Raw genomic sequence first — 26,128 nt, 5'->3', positions numbered from 1 at the left:
TTATTTGTGTTATGCAAGTATCCCACTTCATTCAAATAAATTATTCTTTCCTTGAAGAAAAGCATGGCCATTAGCTCTCTGAAAAGGAAAGGGTAAGTTTGGGACTGAACTAGTAATAGCAACAACAAATAAAACCTTCAAAAGTTGTGGGGAAACAAATTATTTTCAAAAACAAACAATTTACATAGTTATACCATCCTCATATCATCTACACTGAGGTAAACAGATAGACAAGTACAAAATCTGAATAACATTTGCTGTATTTAAAGACAAAGATGCCCTTATTGGCTCTTCAAAGGGCAGGTGAGGATTTACATTGATCCAATTCTTATGGTCTTATCTACTCATCCTTTGGAGCCAGTAATAATCTGTATATAGGATCTGGTTAAGCCAACTGTCTCCATTCCTCCATCCATCCATCCACCCACCCAATAGTTCTTTGTGTGAGGCACTGTGCTGGATCATGAAGCCATCAAGATGAGTAAAATTAGATTTTCACCCATTAATAAGTTTACAGAACAGTAGGAGAAACAGTCAAGCAACTACAGTGATGTCATATAATACAGGCATAAACAAAGTACTATGGTAGCCCCTTACTGCCTGGAGGAATGAATGAAAGGAGTCAGAAAGAAGGTGATGTTTGAGCTGAAACTTGAAGCTAAATGGGAAACATTCCCAGGGAAATGAATCTTCAGCTCCTAATCTAAAGGATAGCAAATTTTGTTCCTATTTTAATGAGAGGAAATTAAAATTCAGAGAGAATGCTTACACCTAGTAGGGCCTCACAGTGACAAGGCAAAACCATAGTACGACTCAGAAATCTGGACTGCCTATTGCTAGATTCACAGACTAAGAACCTAAGAACACGGTCCCTGTGCATTGCTAGTACTCAAAAAAAAAAAAAAAAAAAAAAAAAATCCAACTTTAAACATCTGCTTATTCCATGAAATGATCTTGCCAGGCATGCTCAACTTCTCTAAGAAGGTCATTAGACTTAAACTTTTGTGGAAAGGAGTTTAAAAAGCCAAATACATTTCTGACAAATGGAATGTCTGATAATTATGTGACTGAATCTCACATTTACTAATTCTGAAACTAGTTAATACCAAATAGTTCTTAAAAGACAAAGGAAGAGAGGTGATTTCTCTGTGGAAAGGTTGGGCCTAAGGGTCAAGGATGGTTCTAAGTCATCAGACTACAGAGTTTTAATCTAAACATTTTTCTTCATTTTTTACTATGTCAGAAAGAGCACCCTGAGATATTAAACTACTACCTAAAACATCTTTTTCAAAAAGTGAAAAAAGGAAAAGGGAGGCACTCCATCATGGATTTGCACTAAAACAAATATCTTCTATATATTTGAAGTTGAATGCTCTTAACTACCAACTGAACGGCACGTTCACATATGAAGACTTCTTGTGATTCCTGCAAGACAGTGAGAGTGTGAATGACCCCTGCTGTGGCCAATTTAAGAAGGAAAAATATTAAAGGTATGCAAAGGGTGAGGAAGAGCTGCTGTTCTATGTATAGTTCCATTAAATTTATTAAGAGGCTTTGTCTTTTTTTTTTTTTTTTTTTGGCTTTAGAGAGGCATTAAGAAGTAGGGCATGAAGGCACAAAAAGGGAACCTGAAATCCAATTGCAATAATTACTCATGCAATTGGCCTCTTTCTATGTGGCATTATAGAAACCTCCTGAGTAACAGAGTTTATGGTTTTACAAAAGAGAACTCCTACATCATTGCATGGCATGGCTACCGCTTCCTTAGACCATTCAGAGAATGATCCCCAAGTATTTTTCATAAACCCCATAGGGTTTCCTACATTAAAATAAAGTGACAGAGATCACGCCTAGAATAATTTCACAATTCCAGCAATGAGTTGTACTACTTCCAAATGACGAATTTTCTGCTCCAAATAATGGGACAAAGGGCATCATCACATGGACACAGTCAATTTCACAGTGATGGACACACACAGGTGGATGATCTGAGGCACAAGCTGTGATTGGTCTTAAGAAAATTAAAGGTAGAGTTGGGTTCAAAATCCACATCTCATGATTTCTGGTCCTTATTCATCCAAAAAGTTGAACTGCTTCATATCAGTGTATTAGACACATTTTAAATCTTTCTCAAGAGTTGCTCTGGGTGCAGCATGATAAGGAAAACCAGGTATTTGGCTTGATAACAGGTATTCAAGGTATAGGTGCCAAGCTTATGGTAAGCTTCTCACCGTAGGATATCTGAGATCTGTTGCCACAAAGAGGACTATGGTCCTATGATGACTACTATAGTTCAGTTTTCAACATTTTGGGAATAATTTGATCATAACCTTTCCTTCTCGTTACATTGTAAGACAGGAATTTAGAGTATTCACTCAAGAGGTTCTCCCAGTAACAGGTGATGTCATCCATCTGCAAATGGTTCCTAATAAACTGGCTTCCCCTAGAGACAAGATTTAACAAGAAAATGTTAAAGCACAGAATTTAATGATAATAGCAGTCTGCATTTGAGTGCTCACCTTGTGCCAAGCATTATTCAGTATTTTATATAAATTAATTCATTTGAGCCTCAAGAACCAACCCTATGGCAATCATATCCACATACATGCATGTAGCAATACAACTTAACAATCTTTTTCCTTTATTTATTTATTTATTTATTTATTTATTTATTTTTTGAGACGGAGTTTCGCTCTTGTTGCTCATGCTGGAGCTCAATGGTGCAATCTTGGCTCACTGCAACCTCCGCCTCCCGGGTTCAAGTGATTCTCCTGCCTCAGCCTCCCGAGTAGCTGGGATTACAGGCGCGCACCACCACACCCGGCTAATTTTTTTGTATTTCTAGTAGAGATGGGGTTTCACCATGGCTAGGCTGGTCTCGAACTTCTGACCTCAGGTGATCCGCCCACCTCGGCCTTCCAGAGTGCTGGGATTACAGGCGTGAGCCACCACGCCCGGCCCATCTTTTTCCTTTAAAACAAGCATATGTAGACATGTGTATATACACATGACAGCTTTAGTTCTGAATTATCTCCATATAATGAGGATAAAATACAGATGTCACCATGATAACAATATTCAGATAACTTTGGCTAGGGCATAATGGGGATGACAAAAAGTAAAGTGGAAAAGGGAAAATGAACAGAACTCACCTTTCAGCAATCTCTTGAGCTACATCATCATTTGCTTTTACAAATTGTAACAGCTCTCTAAAATGAAAAGAATTTTAGACTGTGAAATATAGACCAACTTCATTGGCACTAAGTCAGAAAGACGATATAGATTGAGGTCTATGGATAATTTTAGGTATGTGGATGGTGGATTATTTCCTTCAAGCAAAGATATCAGGGTTCTCTCAAGAACAAAATAATAACAAAAAAAAAAAACCCCCACACACTGATTAAAGATACCCTATTGTAGATTTGGGACATATTTGAGAAAATACAGAAGTTACCTTATATATTTACATATATTTTGTATATTTATATTATATATTATATTAGATATATTATTTTACATATTTATATATAAATATATTTATATATAGAAAAAATATATATATACACAGATATCACCATGATAACAATATTCAGATAACTCTGGCCCTTCTCTATACTTCTTCCTAGCTCCTCCCGTCATGAAAGGAAATTTGCTGAAGCTTCACTTGAGTCAATTCTCATGCTGTATCTGAAAATCCTTTTGACAATATAATAAGATTGAATATCCCTATCTTTAGTCTTGGAGAGATTAGAGCTTTTTAACTTCATTTTGTCTGAACGTTTCATTTGAAACCAGTATTAAAGTGCTTTTTCAAATTAAATTCCACTTATAGCCTACTTGGATAATAATGCAATACTATATATGCAAACCAAGAGGAAAAAAAGCTTTCAATGGAAAAAAATCGTAGGACTAAATGTCTTACATGACTGGTTTTAAGGCATTAAGGCATTTTAAAAAGCAGATTGGAAGGGTCTTTAGAAACTCTGCATTGGGGGATAACTGCTTACTGGACATTGGAGAGATCTGTTTTGACTGGGATATAGTGAACCCATGGCTTCAGCTGTGGATAGAAGAATTCTAGCCACTCATCACCAACATGGAAAACAAGTGAGCCACACAGGAAGAGGTGTTTAAACCGGAAACTTGCAGCTACGCCTCGAAAATTAAACAGATACCTGGGGAAAAAAGAACAAAATATATTTGATACTATATGCCTGCTGCCAAAAATATGACCTTTTATGCTTATTCTCCCCTCCCCTTCTTTCCTTTTATGATTCCTCTCCATTCTCTTTCCACTTTGAGTTTTCAAGGACACATTAATATGTTCCTAAGTGGTTTCTATCAACCACTTTACCAGGGCTAGGACTACAGGTTGTTCTGGGAATGGCAGGGTGAGGAAAAATAGGGGATATTTTCTCCAGACAGCGCTAGATAGGGTCAGGAGCTGGGTGCCGGGTAGAGTGTATACAGGGCTCAGAAGGAAATGACAGCTTGTAGATTTGGAACATATCTGAGAAAATAAATGTTCAATGGTAAACATAAAATATAACGAGTGAAAAAAATTTCACAAGCTTTTCTAGGCCTAATGTCTCTAACTAGTCATGGCCTCCCAAAGCCTTGTTTTTCCTCTAGTGTACCCCATCTGGTCGAAGGTCTCCACTGCTTCCTGGACATCACCCTCTTCTCTTAAAGTATAGAGCAGCGGTCCCCAACCTCTTTGGCACCAGGGACCAGTTTCATGGGAGACAATTTTTCCATGGATGGGTAGTGTGGGGGAGATGGTTTTGGATGAAACTGTTCCACCTCAGATCATCAGGCATTAGTTAGATTCTCATAAGGAGCACGCAACCTTGATCCCTTGCATACACAGTTCACAATACAGTTTGTGCTCCTATGAGAATCTAATGCCAAGGCTGATCTGACAGAAGGCAGAGCTCAGGCGGTAAAGCTCGCTTCCCCACTGCTCACCTCCTGCCATGCAGCCTGGTTCCTAATAGACCAGTACCATGGCAGGGGGTTGGGGACCCCTGGTATAGAGAGGAGAATGAGGAAAACCTAATCAATTTTCAGAGATTGCCCACAGGGGAAAAAAAAAAACAAAAAAAGCTGTCTTCTTCTCAGCATTTCTTATGCACGCACCTGTCGCCAACCAGAGTTGCTTTCACCATATAGCTCCTACTGTGTGTGTCATTAGCACTCCTAACTCTGAGCCACCCCCACCACCACTGCCCTCCTCTAGACCTGGTTTTACCTGTTCATCTAATTCTTAGTCCCAGAATTTTATTTTATTTCTCTTAGAGACAGGGTCTCACTATGTAGCCCAGGCTGGTCTTGAACTCTTGGGCTCAAAGGATCCTCCTACCTCAGCCTCCCGAGTAGCTAAGACTACAGGAGCATGCCAGCACACCAGGATAATAATTCTAATATTTATTAACTGAGAAATATTTATTCTAACTTCAACGATTGGGTGGGTGGGGCATATGGAGAGGTAATTCCATTACTGTGATTACTAGCTAGCACGCAGCTGTTTGGAAGCAGGAACCATGTTCCATTCTTCTCTACAGTCGCCACAGAACTCAGGTCAGTGCATTTAGGCCCTGAGGAAAAGCCAGTGAAATGAATTAATGCAACTTTCATTTACTCCAGCTGGGACTTTATATTAAAGTTCTCACCCAAAGTGAAGCTATTTCAAAAGCAGTATGGAAACCAAGAAAGTGAGGAGTCCTGCAAATCTTACTTGTATTTGCAGTGATCCACAAGATGGACATCCTTAGCAGCTGGCTTTCCTAAGGTATCCTTTAAGTGGAAAGGAAGTTATTAGTATTAACAGCAACAGCATTTATTGTGATCACTGTGCAGCAAGCATTGTTAAACATTTCATCAACATTACCTCATTTAAGCTTCATAATCAATATACTCAGGAGACATTATTATTCCCATTATATAAATGCAGAAGCCAAGGCTTTGGAAGTTGAGATTTGCTCAAGGTCAGTGTGGCTCTAAATGGAAGACAGAGTTTTAACCAGGGCCTGTCTGATTTTAGAGTTTAAGCACACCTAAAGCCATGTTGCCCTCCTTTGAAGTCAGATGTCACAGCCTGCAGCACACTTCACTCTGTGTAAATAATGTATGCAGAGAAGGTCCCAAGTGCTGGCTGATGGCCTTAGGGGTGTATATAGCCCATGCTCAAATTTTGTTGGGCATGCTAAGTATTTTTTTAAAAAAAAATCAAATCATTGCCAACATTTACAGGTGGTAGGATATTTCTTGCAAAAATCCAGATTTCCAATCTTTCTTGGAGAATAAAAAGGAAGATCTGGCAAACTGGGCTCTTATTAACATTTGGAACTGTTAGTATTCTCTCTTGCTCACCTCTTGACATCACCTGCTGGCCCCTGGGGACATCTGAGTTTGAGATCCCCAGGTACATTCCATCCACCTTAGCAGATGGTAAACTCCTTGATGAGGGGACAAGTTTTGTTTGCTTCTGCAGCCTCCCACAGTAGATGCTAACAACTTTTGTTCTAAATGAACACATTTTTTCATATTTTTATTATTCAACAAAGTTTCTTAAGCTCACTTGCTCCTGATTAAAACTGTATGAAATAATACATGCACCTCAGATTTACTTAGTTTTCTCCCAAGAAGTCTAAAGCTTTTCCTCATAGCATCCTCATATGGTATGTGGAAATTTCATATAAAGGAAGTTTAGGGCTTTAATTTCTTTGATTAAGGCAAAAAGCCATAGAGTTAAGAGGAGAGAGTGGACTGTAAACCAACGGTCCCATTTCTGGCTTCACCTTAGAATCACTTGAAAAGTTTTAAACAAATGAAGATTCCTGGACACCATTCCCAGAGATTCTGACTCATTTGATTCATTTTCTTAAGCTCTCTGGTTGTACTGCACAGCCAGGGTTGAGACCATTGATTTAAACCAGGGGTTGGCAAACTACGACCCACAGGCCAAATTTGACCCACTGCTTGTTTTTGTCATGGACTAAGAAATTTTTACATTTCAAATGGTTAAAAAAAAAGGCAAAAGAATAATATTTTATGATAACTTAAAATTACATGAAATTCAAATTTCAGTGCCCATAAATAAAGTTTTTATTTTTTATTATTTTTATTTTTATTTATTTTTGAGACGGAGTCTTGCTCTGTCGCCAGGCTGGAGTGCAATGGCGTGATCTCGGCTCACTGCAATCTCTGCCTCCCAGGTTCAAGCGATTCTCCTGCCTCAGCCTCCCCAGTAGCTGGGACTACCGGCACATACCACCATGCCCGGCTAATTTTTGTGTTTTTAGTAGAGACGGGGTTTCACCATGTTGGCCAGGCTGGTCTTGAACTCCTGACCTCAAGTGATCCACCCGCCTCGCCTCCCAAAGTGCTAGGATTACAGGCGTGAGCCACCATGCCTGGCCGTAATAAAGTTTTAATAAAAACACTGCCAGGCTCATTCTTTACAAACTGCCCATGTCTGTTGGCAACTGCAATAGAGACCATACGACCTGCAAAACCTACAACATTTACTATTTGGCCCTTCCTGGAAAAAGTTTGTGACCCCTGGTTTAAACCTTCAAAGTAGTGCAATATACTAGTCATAATATGGCCAGAAAAGCAATGTAAGTTTGAAAAAGGAGAATTTACATATATGCTAATGCTGGTTCATGGAACTTTCTTTACATTCACCTCACCACTGACAGGAAACCTAATCTCAAATTCTACCCAGGTGGCAATGTTCTTTGAGTGAGAATGTTCACTGCTGTAGTTCTAGTCAGATGGCTGGTGATTACTTTCATAGATTTCCAGGCCTGGTTTTTGGTGTATTCTGCATCAACAAGTTTTGGGTTTTTCCGAGACAGAAGAATGAGAGGATCTCGTTCTGGACTTGTCCTATAAAAGAAACACGTGATATAAAACTGTGTGGCCTGTATTAGAAAACTGTTCCCAATCCCTGAAAGGTGAGCAGGACTAGTACCCAATGCAATGACTCTGCACAAATGGACAATTCACTGGTGACGTGACAGCGGAGGAGGGGTATACTGGGTACTGCAGCATCTAGGTCATCCAGGGCTGGTCCCCTCTGTACCTTTAGGGTTGGGGGGTACTTGGCCCTTCTTTGCTTGCATTTGGTCTTGAAGGGTATGTTGTTCAGGTCACTATAGTCAAATCCCAGGGAAGGATTTCCCTTTTAGGAAAGTTCATGTGGCTTCTATAATCACTGGTGCTCATAACTGTGAGGCTAGGTAGTCACGACTCACTAAAACAGCTACATGACCTTTGTTATGTATGCTCTGTACAGTCCAGTATAATATTTAATTTTAAAAAAATGCACAAAAACCAAAGGGCTTAAAAACCTGACGACTGTATGTGGAAGAATTTCTAGTGATGTTCCAAGTAGCAGAGGGTCTTGACATGTGAGGCATCATGGATTCCTTGATAATCTGTTAAGAACTATGAACCAACCCTCTCTCCTTCCCAGAAAAATGCACATATCCTCACATAATTTCAAGGGAGTCCTAAAACTCTTGAAGTCCAGACATGGTCCCCAAGTTAATTTGTGACTTCAAGATTTAAGAATCAGAGAAGTTGGTAAGAAACAGGACATAGTAGCTGGATAATCCATTTACCTCCTAAAGTCTAGCTCCCAAGTGAAGAGGAGGGTGAAGAGGGAGTATAATCTCTGGCAAGGACTCACTTGCTAAAACTACAAAACCCTGCTCCCTTCATGGTCTTTTCTATTCATCTGCTCCACAGATATTTATCATATATCGACATGCTAGGAACTGTTCTTGGCCTTGGGACTATGGAGCTGAACAACACAGGGTCCTCCTACTACCTTTGCCATTTTTCTCTTCTCTTTCCTCCCTGCTCCCTTCTTCATTTTCAGCAGTCTCAGTCTGTGCTCTTAACCACTATTTGGCAGCCACAGGGTGTGATAAAAAAGGCAGTCAAGAGATATGGTGATGAGTCCTGCTCTGCATTAACTAGCAGAGTACCGTGGCATGATCATAAGCTACTCCTAGGGACTGTAAGAAGACACCCATCTGTTGTGTTTGGCATCACATAATCAATGACCGACACATTTGTGACACTATGTAAAATATCTGTTAAATGACTGAAATGGATGAACTTTACTTCTTTGAATATCAACTCAATCAATGGCGATTTCGGCAAATAATGTGAATTATTCTCGAATCTAAACTTGTGATTCCACATTTCTTTCTTTGTTATCTTAGCTTTCCCTTTGAACTACAGAGCTTGTCATACCCTCAAAGTTACTTACATTTTACATTACTTGGAAGAATATCTTTGTAAAATGTCAGAAAATAACTCACCTTGATCCTCGGAAATATGCTGTAGAGTTTTTCTTTTTCCATGGCCACTGTGCTGCTGACCTAAGAATATAGAATTTAATTAGTTTCAATATATCTTTTTCAACTATATAAGAATGTGCTTTAACCATTTCTGAAGATTAGTTCAGAGCTTCATATTTCTTTTTTTTTTGAGACGGAGTCTCGCACTGTCGTCCAGGCTGGAGTGCAGTGGCGCGATCTTGGCTGACTGCAAGCTCCCCTTCCTGGGTTCATGCCATTCTCCTGCCTCAGCCTCCTGAGTAGCTGGGACCACAGGCGCCCGCCACCACGCCCGGCTAATTTTGTGTATTTTTTAGTAGAGACAGGGTTTCACCGTGTTAGCCAGGATGGTCTCTATCTCCTGACCTCGTGATCCGCCTGCCTCGGCCTCCCAAAGTGCTGGGATTACAGGCGTGAGCCACTGTGCCTGGCCAGAGCTTCATATTTCTAAATAAGTCTAATCAAAGTCACTCAAAAGAAAAAGCCCTAAAGGACACTTTGTTTCCTTTTGCTACCATTTCGTTGCTCTGGAGGTGCTACCCAGTTGTATCTACAAATCTACTCCCCATTAACAAGTTAACAACATTGAAAGAAAAGCCCCCAAACCCTGAAGGTCATGATTAGGTCTGTTTATAATTTGGCAAATGTGGATTTCCTCTGTACTTTAAGTAGGGTGCTACTGATGAAATTAATTATGTGTACAGAACTGCAAAAAAATAAAAAAGCATCAGAAATGGAATGAAAGGGAAATCACTCTCTGATTTTATGTTTTCCACAGGTGGGAAGTGTCATCAGATTTAGTTTGATATTTGAAAAGCACCTTTGTATTCTTAAAGCCAGACTAAGTGCTCTATAAAGATGAAGTCCTTGAAACTCAGATCTCAGTACACATTACCATGACCAGCCTTCCTTACTGAAACTGCTAGCTCACAGATGCATCATTCTTAACTTGCTTCGTAGGAACCCTCCCTGCACAGAAGTCTGCACAGCATCTTCTCTGAAAAAGGAAGGGAAGGCTGAACTGAAGTTAATGAGGGATTGATGGGCTGGATTACAGTGATGGAGAAACTTGGGATATAAACTTTCTAGGCACAGGTCCTTTTCAGATACATATAATGTCATGCTGCTCATTTTCACTCAGCTGAGAACGCTGCTCAGTATTTTCCAGGCCCTCAGACCTCCACCCTCAGCCAACGTGGCTCATCCTCTGGCCTTTTCTGGATGGATCACCTTTACCTGATTCTCCAGTCTAAGGCCAGAACTATCTTGTTTTCCCCATACTTCTTCCTGCCCAAGCAGAGACACTATAGCACTGGATTTTTGTTGTTTTGTTTTTAGTGGAAAATGTTTCATGCTCCTCATGCAAAGTTCTCATGAAAAAGCATAAAGATAAAAGTAAGAAGTCGTCTGGAATCTCCCTGTCCAGAGGTAACAATGTAACATTTTAGCCGAGAATTTCCTTGCAATCATTTATTCATATTAGTAGCTTTCAACTGGGGGTAATTTTGCCCTTCCCTCCCACCCAGGGGACATTTGGCCATGTCTGTAGACATTTTTGATTGTTACTACTAGGGGACTGCTACTGGCATTTAGTGGGTAAAGATCAGAAATGCTGCTCAACAATCCTACAGTGGTTAGGACAGCTCCCAGGACAAAGTATTATCCAGCCCCAAATGTCAGCAACACTAATACTGAGAAACTTTGCTCTATGTAACAGAGGTCACACCATACATACTGTTAGGTAACAATCTTAATAGGAAATATAAATAATAGTAACAGCCAACATCTATATAGCAATTCACTATGTTACAGACATTGTTCTAAGTGCTTTGTAAATATAAAATCATTCTCACAATCTTAAGAGGTAGGTTTTATCACCCCTATTTTACAAATGAGGTCCTTTAGAGGTTAAGCAACTTGCACAGAGTCATGCAGCTAATAAGAGCCAGGATTTGAACCCAGAGTTTTTAAAACCTACACTGCCTTTCCATTCATGCACGATATTCCATTTTAGAATCTCTGGCAAAGACTCACTGCAAAAATTCCATTTTATAGTCATGTTATGATTCACTTCATCCTTTATTGATGGACTTTTAGGTAGTTTCCAACTTTCTGCTCTAAGAAACAACATGGTAGTAAACATCCTTGTACACAAATCTTTGCACATTCATCTGATTAATTCCTTAGGATACATTCTAGACATGAAACAGCTAGGTCAAAGGATACACAGTATACATTTCCAATTTTGATACATATTGTCAAACTATCTAACAAAACATGTATCAATTTATACTCAAAGTTACTTCTCTTTATTTCCTTGGCTCCTGGGGAAGCTGTGTTTCATATACACAGACCCAAACTGTGTATCACTGTTCTCTCTCTTTCATTCTCCTAACCTACCCATCCTCCCTCAAAAGACCTAGGTTAGGACTTGTTTCTCCAAGCAAGTGCTAACGGTGGCCACCACAGCCTGGTGCTACCCCAGCCCTCTTTTTTAAACCCTCTCTGACAGTAACAAATGAAATCTTCGATCTGTAAAGAACAATGAATTCTTCTACAGAGTGAAATATAAATCAGTGGGCACAAACTCCCAAAATATCAGAAAAATAGAATGAACAGTGGCAGGCAGACATCAGTGCAGATGGATAAACAAGCAGATTATTAAATTTTCAAGGTAACAAATGAACATCATTAGAGATTCTAAACAGAGGGTTCTAAAAAACAAAATTGTATTTCTATAACCATGAATAAATTCAATTGAATAAAATGGGAAGGTATCAAAAGAAAAAAGTATTCATATAAGATTAGACTTTAAAACATTCTATCTGCCTAAAAATTGCTTACTAGTTTACCTGGGGGAAAATGGTATTAATAACTACACGGTGAAGTAACTGGATAACACCTTGACCCCAGGAGTTTGAGTCCAGCCTGGGCAACATAGTGAGATCCTGCCTTTTAAAAATAAACAAACAAACAAATAAATAAAGTGACTCTTTCATATGTACTGACATGAAACAAAGACATGGAAAGATTACTTAGATACACCAATAAGTTAGGGGGAAAGTTGCCTAAGTTATACATATTTATAAAATTTTATGAGCATATATAGGTTTCATAATCAGTAAAAATGTTTTTAAAGATTTTGAAAACAAAGCAGCTGCATGGCAGGTGGGAAAAGAGCTACAAAAAGAAGAATGTGAAAAGGGTATTTGCAAGTAACTGAGGAGGGGGGGAAAGGATTAGAAAATTAAGGCCAAGGCCAAGAATAACTTAGGGGAAAAAAAGTTTAAAACCTTTTTTCCAGCTTAGTGTGGTGGCTCATGCCTGTAATCCCAGCACTTTGGAGACCAAGGTGGGAGGATCACTTGAGCCCAGCAGTTTGAGATCAGGCTGGGAAACATAGCAAGACCTGTCTCTACAAAAAATTTTAAAAAACAACCAAGAAACAAAAAAACCACACCTTTTTCCCCCCACTCTCAAAATTATGTTCAAAACCCAAAAATAAACAAGAAATGACAGTCTCAATGTCAGGAAAACACAAGGAATATTAACCAGTAAAGTAGGTTGGATAATGCACTTGGAAACCTGGTCTTTAGGCCTAGATTTGCTTCTGACCTTGACCAGATCACTAAACCTTTCTGTACCTTCATTCCCTTATCCCTGAAATAAAGGGCTGGACAAAGACAATTTCTAGTTCCAGTTCTGTAAAATATGAGACTAAGTTATTATTTTTTAAAATTTCCAAATTATACCCACTAGAGAAGTTTGTTTTTTAACAAAGGGCTCTACCCACCACTGAGGACTGCAGCCCTGTACGTTTCTTCAGGAAGGGAATATTACCTTAATCCTCTTTGAATCTTCAGCCACACTTGGGAGAGGTGATAGGTATTTATGGAAACAAGGTTGAATTGTTCGCTTTCCTTATACCTGAGAGAAGGCCTATAATGACTGTGTTTCCGGAAGTTCTCTAATTAAGCACCAAAGTTGTTTGAATCATGATGTAAAATGTAGCTAGGTAAGAAATACCTACAGCTTGGATGAGCTACACAATCTAAATTCTGAAATGATAGCAGGATGGAGTCAACAGGCCAAGGCATGTCTCAGTCATGAATCAGAGAGGATCTGGAATAAGCTTGTACTTGAGATGCTTATGGGACATTTATGCTCCCTCAGCCCTGCCTAAAGTACTTAGCTCTCAATTGCCAAGTATGTTTATATTCTTCCAAATAATTTTCTATCCCCCCTATGACAAGGTCATTCATTTTTTCTTACTATGAAAGAATGCACTCTTATTTAAAGAATCTTAAGTATAGAAAAATTGAAAATACTGACTGAGCACAGGGGCACGCCTGTAATCCCAGCACTTTGGGAGGCCGAAGTGGGTGGATCACTTGAGGCCAGGAGTTCCAGACCAGCCTGGGCAACATGGCAAAACCACATCTCTACTAAAAATACAAAAAATTAGCCAGGTGTGGTGGCACATGCCTGTAATCCCAGCTATTCGGGAGGCTGAGGCAAGAGAATTGCTTGAACCTGGGAGGCAGAGGTTGCAGTGAGCCGCGATAGCACCACTGAACTCCAGCCTGGGAGACAGAACATGACTGTGTCGCAAAAAAAAAAAGAAAGAAAGAAAAATTTAAAATACAAAACAAAAGTCTCTGATAATCCCTTGCAAAGAGGCATTGCTGATAGTTTAGGATAGACTATTCTGCCCCTTTCTATGGATATGTAAATATTATTAGACACATACAAAATTGTTTACGCTACAGTTTTCTGTCTTTAATTTTTAACTTAAAAATTAGTCACTTAAAAGTAAATAGGCTGGGCGCGGTGGCTCACGCCTGTAATCCCAGCACTTTGGGAGGCTGAGGTGGGCGGATCACCTGAGGTCAGGAGTTCAAGACCAGCCTGACCAACATGGAGACACCGCGTCTCTACTAAAAATACGAAATTAGCCGGGTGTGGTGGCACATGCCTGTAATCCCAGCTACTCGGGAGGCTGAGGCAAGAGAATCACTTGAACCTGGGAGGCGGAGGTTGCGGTGAGCTGAGATCACGCCATTGCACTCTAGCCTGGGCAAAAAGGGCGAAACTCCGTCTCAAAAAAAAAAAAAGTAAATAATTGGTTATATTCTATGGCTTATTTCAAGAAAACCCAGAAAGAGAAAAAATAAAACCTCTTTAAAGGACCTACCTTACCAGATCTTCTCTGAAGAGGTCCCACCGTCCAAGACCTGTAGGATAAATTGGCCAAACAGCAGGTCCCCCTTCCCAAAATGTCCAAGCAGGATACATGATATCATGGTACTCTGATGTCTTCAACAAAAACAGACAGGTCGTTCTAAGTCAGTCTTGGAACAGTGAAAAGAGGCAACTGCAATCATGCCACAGGATCTGGACAGCCTTGGTTTAGTGTCACATTGTCAAAGATATATTTTCCCTATTTTCCAAAGTCTAGCCTGTAGACATTAAAAGGCAAAAGTGACTATGGATTAAAAGTCATGGGCTCACTGAATTCCAGAATTCAGAATCACATTAAAGGTCAGCTTTTTCAGTTCCCCCAAATTCTGTTTTTCTAGAGGATATATACTGTTAAGATTTCCAATTTAAGGAAACAATATGCCCAATTCTGAATAATCACAGAGCTCTCTCATTGTTTAACTATTACATTTAAGAGTTTACACTGTCTTACCAGTTTTTGGTTATTTCCCAATGGGTTTTTTTGAGAGTAAGAGCCAAGAAATACATGCAATGGTTAAGAGTGTGGGCTCCTGATGTGGATCACATGGGTTTGGATTCTGACTCCACCTCTTTACAGCTCTAGGCAAGTTACTTAATGGTTCTATGCCTCAGCTTCCTTATCACTGTAATGGGGGAAACAATAATATCAATAATATGATCTAACTAAAAGGTTTATTTTGAATATTAAATGAGTTGATACACGTAAAATTCTTAGAACAGTAGCTGGCACATTGTACATACTCGATAAATATTGGCTAGTGTTATCTCATACTATGGCACTGTTGGGCTCACATTGATTGGTCAATAAATTCTTGGTTATTCACTGATCGGAGTCAGAAGTATGGATGAGCAAAATGAGAAGGGGTGTTATCACATATCTTTTGAAAGAAGTTTGAGGTTGGGCACGGTGGCTCACACCTGTAATCCCAGCACTTTGGGAGGCCGAGACGGGTAGATCACCTGAGGTCAGGAGTTCAAAATCAGCCTGGTCAACATGGTGAAACCCTGTCTCTACTAAAAAATACACACAAAATAATAGCCGGGCATGGTGGCAGGTGCCTATAGTCCCAGATACTCAGGAGGCTGAGGTGGAGAATCACTTGAACCCGGGAGGTGGAGGTTGCAGTGAGCTGAGATCGCACCACTGCACTCCAGCCTGGGCAACAGAGTGAGACTCTGCCTCAAAAAAAAGAAAAAAGTTTAAAGCCATATGTTCCCTTTTTTTTTTTTGATCCACCTGCCTCGGCCTCCCAAAGTGCTGGGATTACAGGTGTGAGCCACTACACCTGGCCTCCATTTGTTCCCTTTTTATGGTTACTTCTGTTAAAAATCTGGCCACTGATAAACCTCTAACTCTACTATTTCTTCCACTGGAAATACATGTGCAATATGCTGTTTGCTGTCTCTCAAATATGTAAAAAATGTGATTCATCAAGCACCTTAAACATAACAGCTATTCAATAGAAGCTGTACAATTAACTATAAAGTTGACAGAGTAAAACTCTCCCTTGGAAACTAGAAGTCACTGATTTAAAAAACAGAAGGGAAGTAAAGATGAACGGAAAGTTAGTATACCGACGGTCATACTTTATTATCCATAGAAACAACAGATAGATAACAAACACGAAGTCCCTACTGACTTACATGGGAGTCTCTATCTGTTCTTCTGAGTGAGTTTCACGACAAACAATGGAACCAAACACTTTCGAGAAATGAGGCTAGACCATGGGAAATGCAACACAAATGTGGCCTCTGCCCACTTGCAACACAGGAAATAAAACAAGTCTAGGGAGAAAGTAAACTATGATAAAGAAAAAGTGGGGATAAAAGGTCCCTCTGCTTTAGACAAACCAAATCAGAAATAGTGTTCCTTTTCCCAAATTTCATGGGGTTTTCCTCAATTCACTCTTACCCCATAGAATCTTCCATCTACTCTCTTCTAGCCTTCCCGCCTTCACCCCAAATGCTTTCCTTGTCTCTGGGGAACCAAGGCCCATCCCTGCCGATACAACATTTACATGAACCTGAGCACTGACAAGACATTCCTTGCCCCCAATTCCCCAAGCCCACAGGTGTGTCCTAGCTACTCCAATCTTCCATGATGAGTCTAAAAAATCACCCCCTTGCATAGCCCTCTAGGCTATCTCCAGCCTATCCCTTCAATGCACTGCTTGTACACACACCGTGTGGAGTTATCTGGCACCTTCAGGTTCACTTTTAGCCACGCTGGGCCCCCGGAATATGGTGACAGATGGGACAGCTGATACCCAGCACTATGGCTGAATATATACATAGTAGGAGCTCAACAAACTTTTGGAATGAAGGTGTTCCCTAACTCCAAGCTTTCTTGGACCCCTTCCTCCCATGCTCTGTAAGATCTTCAAGACCCACCTCTAATTCCTGTAGGTTTCTCAGGCCTCTCACGCCCTAGCCTCCATCTCTAGCCCTACAGACACTCAAGCAATCTTACACTACTTACCAGCTCTCAACTTCATCTCCTCTGTCTTTTTGCTCAATCACTGTGATGCTAATAGAGACACAGACCCATTTCTGGACCTCAGTCCTCATCCTTACCATTATCCATCAGACTATGTCACCGGACAACGATCTCATGCTCATATCCTAGAGGACCACTCTCCATCCACCCATGTGGCTCTCCCTGTACTTACCTTACTGAAGGAGAAGACTGGGATGGCAGGCTCCATCCATTTAGGAACCTGAGGATAATCTCGTACATTGATCACCATCTCCATGTCAGGGAGACGCCCGATCACTTCCAAAATAAAGTGCTCAACACCACTACACCTGTCAACCGGACATACCATAAATTCAGCAAAGTAGTGCCTGCAGGCTCCAGGACAAGGCGAGGTCCCATTCACATTTTAAAGTAAGACAAGCCAGTGTTCCAGTATTCCATATCATCAGTCTACTGCAAAGTCTCCTGAAAACAATGCTTCTAAAGGGGCTATTCTGCTTTTTTGTATTGTGCAAGTTCACTCATAGCTAAGCTGCTCCAGCTTACAATACTTAATAAAATTTTCCAAATAAATCACCATAGCTTTGAAGGGAGTATTATTGCTACTTCTACCACTTTATTCATTCCAGTTCTTTTCTTTATTTCCCTTATATGGAATAGTTTAATTAGTAGACAAGATACAAACTCTCGTAATAGCTGAAATAGCTAATTTTCTACCTGTGTTCCTTTGGCTTTGCTCCTCACAAAGACACCATTTTTATTTCCATTATAATTAAGTCTCCTAGTTTATGAGAACAGATAGAAAACCTTTCATTACCTTCATGAATAAAGAACATTATCAAAATCAGTTCTGCAAGCCAGAAAAAGTGTTATATACATAATCATAAATAGTGTAACACAGCTTTCTGACTAGATTCCCTGAGAAATCAGGGATTTCTTGAAAGAAAAAGAAGATACACTGACAGTTTAGCTTGTTTCTGCCTCATCCTCTGAGGTCCTGACCAGCACTATGCTAGGGGCAATATTCAAAGGCTTGATCAAAATTTTCTGGCAGCATGGAAATAACTGATTTAAAATATTGTTTTACTACTTGGGAGACTTAGGCAGAAGGGTTATTTGAGCCCAAGAGTTCTAGACCAGCAACATAGTGACACAGTAGGCAATGTAGTGAGCTCCTCTAGCCAAAAAAAAAAAAAAGTGTTTTATATATAGGGAGATAACTGCAAAAAATATCAACAGTTCACAAACATAGGAAAAGATGCTCAACTGTATTAATAATAAAGAAATATCAATGAAACTAGATACCAATTTTACCAATCAGATTGGCAAAGATCAAAAAGTCCAATAGTGCAGTGTTGGTAAGGGTGTGAGATCTATTCACAGCATATGATATATCGGTTGTGGAAGTGTTTAGCCTCTTTGTAGGACAATTAGATTCTATTTACCAAGATTTCTCTTTTTTTAAGGTTTTTTTAATTTGAGGCAGGGTCTCTCGCTCTGCCACTCAGGCTGAAGAGTGCAGTGGCATGATCATGGCTCACTGTGGCCTCAAAAATCCTAGGCTCAAGCAATCTTCTCACCTCAGCCTCCTGAGTAGCTGGGACTACAGGTGTGTGCCAACACACCTGGCAACTCTGTGTGTGTTTGTGTGTGTGTGTGTGTGTGTGTGTGTGTGTGTGTGTGTGTGGAGAGACAGTCTTGGTATGTTGTCCAGACTGATCTTGAACTCTTGGGCTCAAGTGATCCTCCCACCTCAGCCTCCCAAAGTGCTGGGATTACAGGTGAGAGCCACTGTGCCCAGCCTGTTTATCAAGATTTTTTTTTTTTTTTTGAGATGGAGCCTTGCTCTGTGGCCCAGGCTGGGGTGCAATGGCGCAATCTCAGCTGACTGCAACCTCCACCTCGGGTTTCAAGCGATTCTCCTGCCTCAGCCTCCCGAGTAGCTAGGATTACAGGCACAGGCCACCATGCCCAGCTAATTTTTTTATTTTTAGTAGAGATAGGTTCTCACCATGTTGGCCAGGCTGGTCTTGAACTCCTGACCTCAGATGATCTGCCCGTCTCAGCCATCCAAAGTGCTGGGATAACAGGCATGAGCCACCTCACCCAGCCTATTTATCAAGATTTTAAAATGACATTAATTGCCCTAGTTATTATACTTTTAGGAATTTAGCCTACATATATATTTACATGAGTGTTCACAGTAACAAGGATGTTCACTGCAGCATTGCTTGCGTTATCCAAAAAGCAAAGTGATGTGGTAAGAGATAATCTAAATGTCCACTGATAGAGGGCTGAATAAAGAAATCCATATAATAAGTTATTATGCAGCCATGAAAAAGTGAGGCATTCTCTATGGACTCTTATGGAACAATCTCAAAATCTACTGCTATATGGAAAAGAAATCTAAGTGCAGAACAGAAGACAGAGCATGTTTTATTTTGTTGATGAGTCTAGATGCTTGTAAATGTACAGACTATTTCTAGAAGGATATACAAGACACAGAATTCTAACTGTCTTTTGAAAAGAGGTCTCAGGGACTAGCAGTCTGAGGGTCTGAGGTGGAAGAGAAACTTCCTTTTCACTGAATGTCTTTTGGAGGTATCCAAATATTTTAGCATGGTAAAATATTTGGATATTTTACATATCCAAAGTGTATGTAATACTCTTTGACACTAAAAGAAAAAAAAACTAGTTAAAAAATGTAAAAAAAATTGCAGTACAATTTATAGATTACAGCTAAAATGCTCATATTTCTTTCACATTTGGCTTTTAATTTAATTTAATTTAATTTTTATTTTTTGAGATGGAGTTTCTTTCTTGTTGACCAGGCTGGAGTGTAATGGCATGGTCTTAGCTCACTGTAACCTCCGCCTCCCGGGTTCAAGCGATTTTCTTGCCTCAGCCTCCCAAGTAGCTGGGATTACAGGCGCCTGCCACCATGCCTGGCTAAATTTTTTTGTATTTTTAGTAGAGTCGGGGTTTCACCATATTGGCCAGGGTGATCTCAAACTCCTGACCTCAAGTGATCCACTCACCTCAGCCTCCCAAACTGCTGGGATTACATGTGTGATCCACCATGCCCGGCCACATTTGGCTTTTCAAATATACTCTCTTATATGATTCCATTTATAGAAAACTAGAAAATAATCTATAATTCGAGAAAGTAGTCAGCGGCTGCCTGAAGGTGGGGCATGGGGAGGAGAGGGAGACAGGGAGACGCAGGATAGAGGGAATGCAAAGAGGCAGAAGGAACGTTTTGGTTGTGATGGAAGGTTCATTATCTTGGTATAAACATACATAAAGACTTATCAGTGTACACTGTAGGTTTTATTTTTAATTGATAAATAATAATTGTACATATTTACAGGATACAATGTAATGTTTTGATATATGTTTACATTGTGGAATGAGTATATCAAGCTAATTAACATATCCTCACATACTATTTTTTTGTTGTGGGAACATTTACATTGTATACTTTATATGTAACTTATGTTAACCACACCTCAATAAAGCTGTTATTAGAAAATACCATCACTCCTCATCTTTGAAATGACTTGTCTCTAGCATTAATTAGATAAACCTCTGGTTCCTCTGCTCATCCTTGAAATGTGGAGTTTATATTTTATTTTATTCAAAACTGAGTTTTTAAAATGTCACATAGATTTCTGAAACTGGATGAGTTAAAAGTATCTAGACCTGCCTGTAATCCCAGCACTTTGGGAGGCCGAGGCAGGCAGATCATGAGGTCAGGAGTTTGAGACCAGCCTGACGAACAAGGTGAAACCCCGTCTCTACTAAAAACACAAAAATTAGCCAGGTGTGGTGGCGGGCGCCTGTAGTCCCAGCTACTCAGCAGGCTGAGGCAAGAGAATGGCTTGAACCCGGGAGGCAGAGGTTGCAGTGAGCCGAGATCACACCACTGCACTCCAGACTGGGTGACAGAGTGAGATTCTCTCTCTCAAAAAAAAAAAAAAAAAAAGTATCTAGACGTAGAAAGATATTATTTCTAGCTATATGGGAATCTTTGAGATATCATACAACTGTGTGCATTTCATTCAGGATTGTGTTTTGGAATACTGCATTCTATTCGTATTTTGTCCCTCTCTGTTTTCCTTAGTTGTATATGTAGCTAGGATAGGGAACTTTCAGTGTCATTGGAAATATATATTATTTTATTGCTAATGAAGGTCCTGTACTCCCTTCAGAACATTTCTAAGCTCATGATTATGACCAAAATGTTCTGAGCTCAGGAAGAAGAGAACTGTGCCTTTCAGAAACTTTGAAAGCATTTCATTTCATTTGGCAATTGTTCAGCAAACTATTAAACATTGGGTAAGCTTTCAAAGTCCAACAATGTCTATATTCTTATTTTATTTCTCATCTGTGGAAATCAAAAATTCTCCTAGACTCACAATTTGTACTTAAAGTCTCTATTATTGAGTTCCAAATAATGAAACAAATGTCTGTTTAAAATACCTTAACGATTTTTTCCTCTACAACCTTATTTCCTCCGATATCTGATAGCCAAAGGGTAACTGATTTCCTCAGGGTTGTGAGATATTAAATAATCTTTCTTTTTTATTGTTCTTTATTATTATTTATTTGAGACAGATCTTGCTCTATCACCCTGGCTGGAGTGCAGTGGCATAATCACGGCTCAGGCTTACTGCAGCCTTGACCTCCTGGGCTCAGGTGATCCACTCACTTCAGCCTCCCAAGTAGCTAGGACTACAAACACATGCCACCACACTCGGCTAATGTTTGTATTTTTTTTTTTTTTTTTTTGAGACGGAGTCTCGCTCTGTCGCCCAGGCTGGAGTGCAGTGGCGCGATCTCAGCTCACTGCAAGCTCCGCCTCCTGGGTTCACGCCCTTCTCCTGCCTCAGCCTCCCGAGTAGCTGGGACTACAGGCGCCCGCTACCACGCCCGGCTAATTTTTTGTATTTTTAGTAGAGACGGGGTTTCACCGTGTTAGCCAGGATGGTCTCGATCTCCTGACCTCTCCTGACCTCGTGATCCGCCCGCCTCGGCCTCCCAAAGTGCTGGGATTACAGGCGTGAGCCACCGCGCCCGGCCATGTTTGTATTTTTTGCAGAGATGAGGTTTTGCCATGTGGCCTAGGCTCGTCTTGAACTCCTGAGCTCAAGCGATCTGCGTGCATTGACTTCCCGAAGTGCTGGGATTACAGGCACAAGCCACCATGCCCAGCCTGTTTTCTTGTTTACATTTATTTATTTATTTATTTATTTAGACAGTTTCGCTCTTGTTTCCCAGCCTGGAGTGCAATGGCACAATCTCAGCTCACCGCAACCTCTGCCTCCTGGGTTCAAGCGATTCTCCTGCCTCAGCCTCCTGAGTAGCTGGGATTACAGGCATGCGCCACCACAGCTGGCTAATTTTGTATTTTTAGTAAAGACAGGGTTTCTCCATGTTGGTCAGTTTGGTCTCGAACTCCCGACTTCAAGTGATCCGCTCATCTCAGCCTCCCAAAGTGCTGGGATTACAGGCATGAGCCACCGCACCCGGCCTTGTTTATATACTTATAAGAATAAATATTAAATTCTTACAAAGTTGTTATTAAATACAAATAATACAAATCTTTATGAATGAATCTATAATTTTTTGCAACTCTGCACATTTATTTTACTTTTAATGACAGAATAGGGATTGTTTAGAAAGATGCTCTTACATAAGGGAATATTATGCCCTCTGAGTTTTGTACCTTCTAATTTTATAAAGATCTGAGTTAAAAAAAAAAAACAAACTCCAAAAATAAAGTTTATCTTTTGGTGTGTGCAATGCTGCCTAAACCCAACCTCCACCCTCAGCCCATGACCCTCCCTGCTTACCACCCTGCCTTCAGCCCACTGACATGGTACCTCAGGTCTCACACCTGAAGTTCTAAAGTCCTGGCTAGTGTAATTTGCAGCACTAGTTACTCCTCTTTATTTATTTATTTTTTAATAGACAGGGTCTCACTCTGTTGTATTATTTGCCACTGCCGGATTATTTGCCATAATCCAACTCCTGGGCTCAAGTAATCCACCACAAAGTGCTGGGATCACAGGTGTGAGCCACCACCACCCCATCTAGTTACTCCTCTTGACTCTACCACCTCCCCTTGAATATTCAGTATCTAGAACTACACTGGCCGATGACAGACATTCAACCAATTCCTCTTCCTCCTTCAGCCCAGCTCCCTCCTGCTAGGCCTGCTAGGCCTCATCAGCCTGTGTCCTGCCGCTACTATATCCCAGGGAAGGAGCAGAAGAGGCAGAGCCACCACCAGTACAACCAGTGATGAACCAAGCCTCACAGAGGAGACAGGCTTTGAGAGGAGCTCGCAAGAAAAATTCCCAGGCAAGGAGAAGAGCTCATCGCTATTTCATAGTCCGCCTGAAATGTGAGGAGGGATCTGCTTGTTAGTCCCACGAATTGGCTCCTCTATAAAAGGGTATCAAGCCCATATGTAATAAAGTCAGAAGATATATCTACCTCGTTAACTCTTACCTTGAGGGGAACATGCAGTCATTTTCCCGGTACAGTCTGTTCTTAGTGATCTGATAGTGGGTCCCTAGCTTCCGTCTGACTACCTCTGCCATCATCTTCCTGGAGATGCCTCCTCGGAAAGGAGTTAGATCCTCTTCTATGACACTGGGAAAGAATGGGAGTCATCAAGGAAAGCAGGCCAAGAGAGTGGTGCCATTCCACCTACTTCGTAAGTGCATTTAGGTTTCGTATTAGAGAACACAGTAAGTGGAAGGAAAGAATCGAGAGTGAGAATGAGCAGCTCTTCCCTAGAAGCCCTGTAGGTAATCTGAAACATCAAATGCAATAAAGCAACAGAAAGTAAAAAGCGGGTCAATGTCTCTTCTTCCTCCTTCCATCTGGATTGCCCCTCCCTTGGCAGTTCTGTATTTCTCTTTCGCTACTCATGCCACACCTGTGTCCTTCTAGTCACTTCAGTCCTCCTGGCATCTCCTCCCAATCCCACAGGAGGTGAAGTTTACACCTTACAGTCTAGCACTGACTCTCTTGTTCTGGTCTGTCTGGTCCACACTCTCCCCCACAAGCCCTTACTCTGGTAGCGTGACAGCAGTAACCAAAATTACACTATTTTGTATTCCTTTTAAAGTGAGTGCATAGTAAGTTTTCAATAAGTATCATAAGCATCCAAGGAATTTTTTGAGGAGTCAAAAATAACATAAAAAGGAGCTTAAAAGACCCTGTTATTTAGCTGATGAAGAATCTGAGACCCAGAGGAGTTGAAGTGGCTCGGCACAGGGGTAACCAGTGGGAGTACCGGCACCAACACCCAAGTCTGTTTTCAGAGTTATCTTTCTACCATACCTCATCCCGGCCCTGATGTGCATTCTCTCTCTTTTTTGAGACGGAGTCTCACTCTGTCACCCAGGCTGGGGTGCAGTGGCATGATCTGGATTCAATGCAACCTCTGCTTCCCGGGTTCAAGCGATTCTCCTGCCTCAGCCTCCCGAGTAGCTGGGATTACAGGCACGTGCTATCATGCCCAGCTAATTTTTGTATTTTTAGTAGAGACAGGGTTTCACCATGTTGGCCAGGCTGGTCTCGAAATTCTGACCTCAGGTGATCCACCTGCCTTGGCCTCTCAAAGTGCTGGGATTACAGGCATGAACCACCATGCCCAGCCTGATGTGCATTTTCTAAAGATAACCATCAGGAAATTTAGGACTAGATTCAGCGATAGATGGGTTTATTTCCTCAACAATATTTATCGAGCACGCACTGAGAGCTAGCACCAGGGAGACAACAGCAAATAAGACACAGACCCTGACCTCAGGAAGCTTGCAGCCCAGTGGGAAAAACAGATGCACATGCACTGAATCCCGCAGTGAGTCAGTGGTTAGGTTGACACCACCTGAGCCTTTCCCATGCCAGAGCATTTTTATTCCCCAGAAATAGAAAAACATCCTTGCCTTTCTGACCACTGCAACCAAAATCTCTCAAGGATGTTAGAATACTTCCTGTGACAGCAACTAAACTCTCAAAGACACATCAAAGAAAAGAACTCACCCATGGTAGCAGCTGCAGTTTTGACTTGAACATGGTTCGTAATTCTCCAAAGACCTGTTAATTTGGTCAATAAATACTTTCCATTTTGAACCTTTAAAAAGTGAAGTAAATGAGAATTTAAAAAATTTTCCTGAACGTTATTTGCTGACACCACACCAACAGAAGAAACAGAAGACCAAAACTTTCAGAAATCCCCTTCCCATCCCACTGATGGAAACGAAACGCTAGGGAGGAATTTTTGTGTGTACAACTCCCACGCTCACGTCAAGTCTGTTCCTCTATCCGGCTGTCAGGTGTCCAAGAAACTGGAAAATTCCCAAGCTTAATGCTCAACCCTCAGAATGCTATGGATAGTGACGCGGACTCTCACTTTCTACTAATCAAATTGAACTCCACAAAGAGGATCAGTTAAAAGCTACAGACATTAAACCCCTCTTCTCTTCTGGCAACGCATATACACACACGCTCGCGCGCACGACATTTGCCCCCATCCCCGACCCCTCAGTGTTTCAGGCAGGTCCAGAGTAGCCAAGCACGGGCGACGCCTCCTGCGGGTGAACGGGGAATTCCCTCTCCTCCCTGTCATTCTGAATTCCGGGGAATGGGTTACTCTCCAGGGTCCAGAGCAGGAGCAGAGACCCCGGCACCTCACTCTCCGCCGCAAGGCGCCCCGGTGCCTTCTGCCCAGCTCCGAGCTACAGCGGCCACGGCATCTTCCCGGGAGCCGGCCGCGCGGGGGAGCGCCTCGGGACTCCGGCCAGACCCCGAGCCCAAGGGGCAGGCTCGGCACTGCCCGGAGCCCACCTGACTCCTTCTGGCGGCCCTGCGCTGAGGGCAGGAGGAACAACAGCAGCCAGAGCCGAAGCGGCGAGCTAGCCCACCACTCCATCGCCGGCGGACCTACTGCAGATTCCCCGCTGCGGCGCTGGCGGAAGCGCGGCCCCGCACAAAGATGGCCCGGGAGCCGCAGCACGTGGGCGGCGGGTCGCCCCGCACA

The 26,128-nt window shown here is 41.3% G+C and overlaps 1 protein-coding gene across 1 annotated transcript; it reads right to left on the bottom strand.

The window, feature by feature from the left end:
* Positions 1–26,128, bottom strand: POGLUT1 (protein O-glucosyltransferase 1). The gene is made up of 11 exons (XM_516666.9): positions 25,936–26,128; positions 25,132–25,222; positions 23,590–23,733; positions 17,267–17,402; positions 14,551–14,672; positions 9,339–9,398; positions 7,794–7,893; positions 5,738–5,796; positions 4,008–4,175; positions 3,153–3,209; positions 1–2,443 (listed from the first exon to the last, which is right to left on the bottom strand). Exons 1-11 carry the CDS (start codon positions 26,018–26,020, stop codon positions 2,287–2,289), a joined length of 1,179 nt encoding a protein of 392 aa, XP_516666.2. The 5' UTR covers positions 26,021–26,128; the 3' UTR covers positions 1–2,286.

The sequence above is a fragment of the Pan troglodytes genome, chromosome 2 (genome assembly GCF_028858775.2).
Source record: "Pan troglodytes isolate AG18354 chromosome 2, NHGRI_mPanTro3-v2.0_pri, whole genome shotgun sequence".
NCBI lineage: Eukaryota > Metazoa > Chordata > Mammalia > Primates > Hominidae > Pan > Pan troglodytes.
This window is presented reverse-complemented; position numbering and strand designations above follow the sequence as displayed.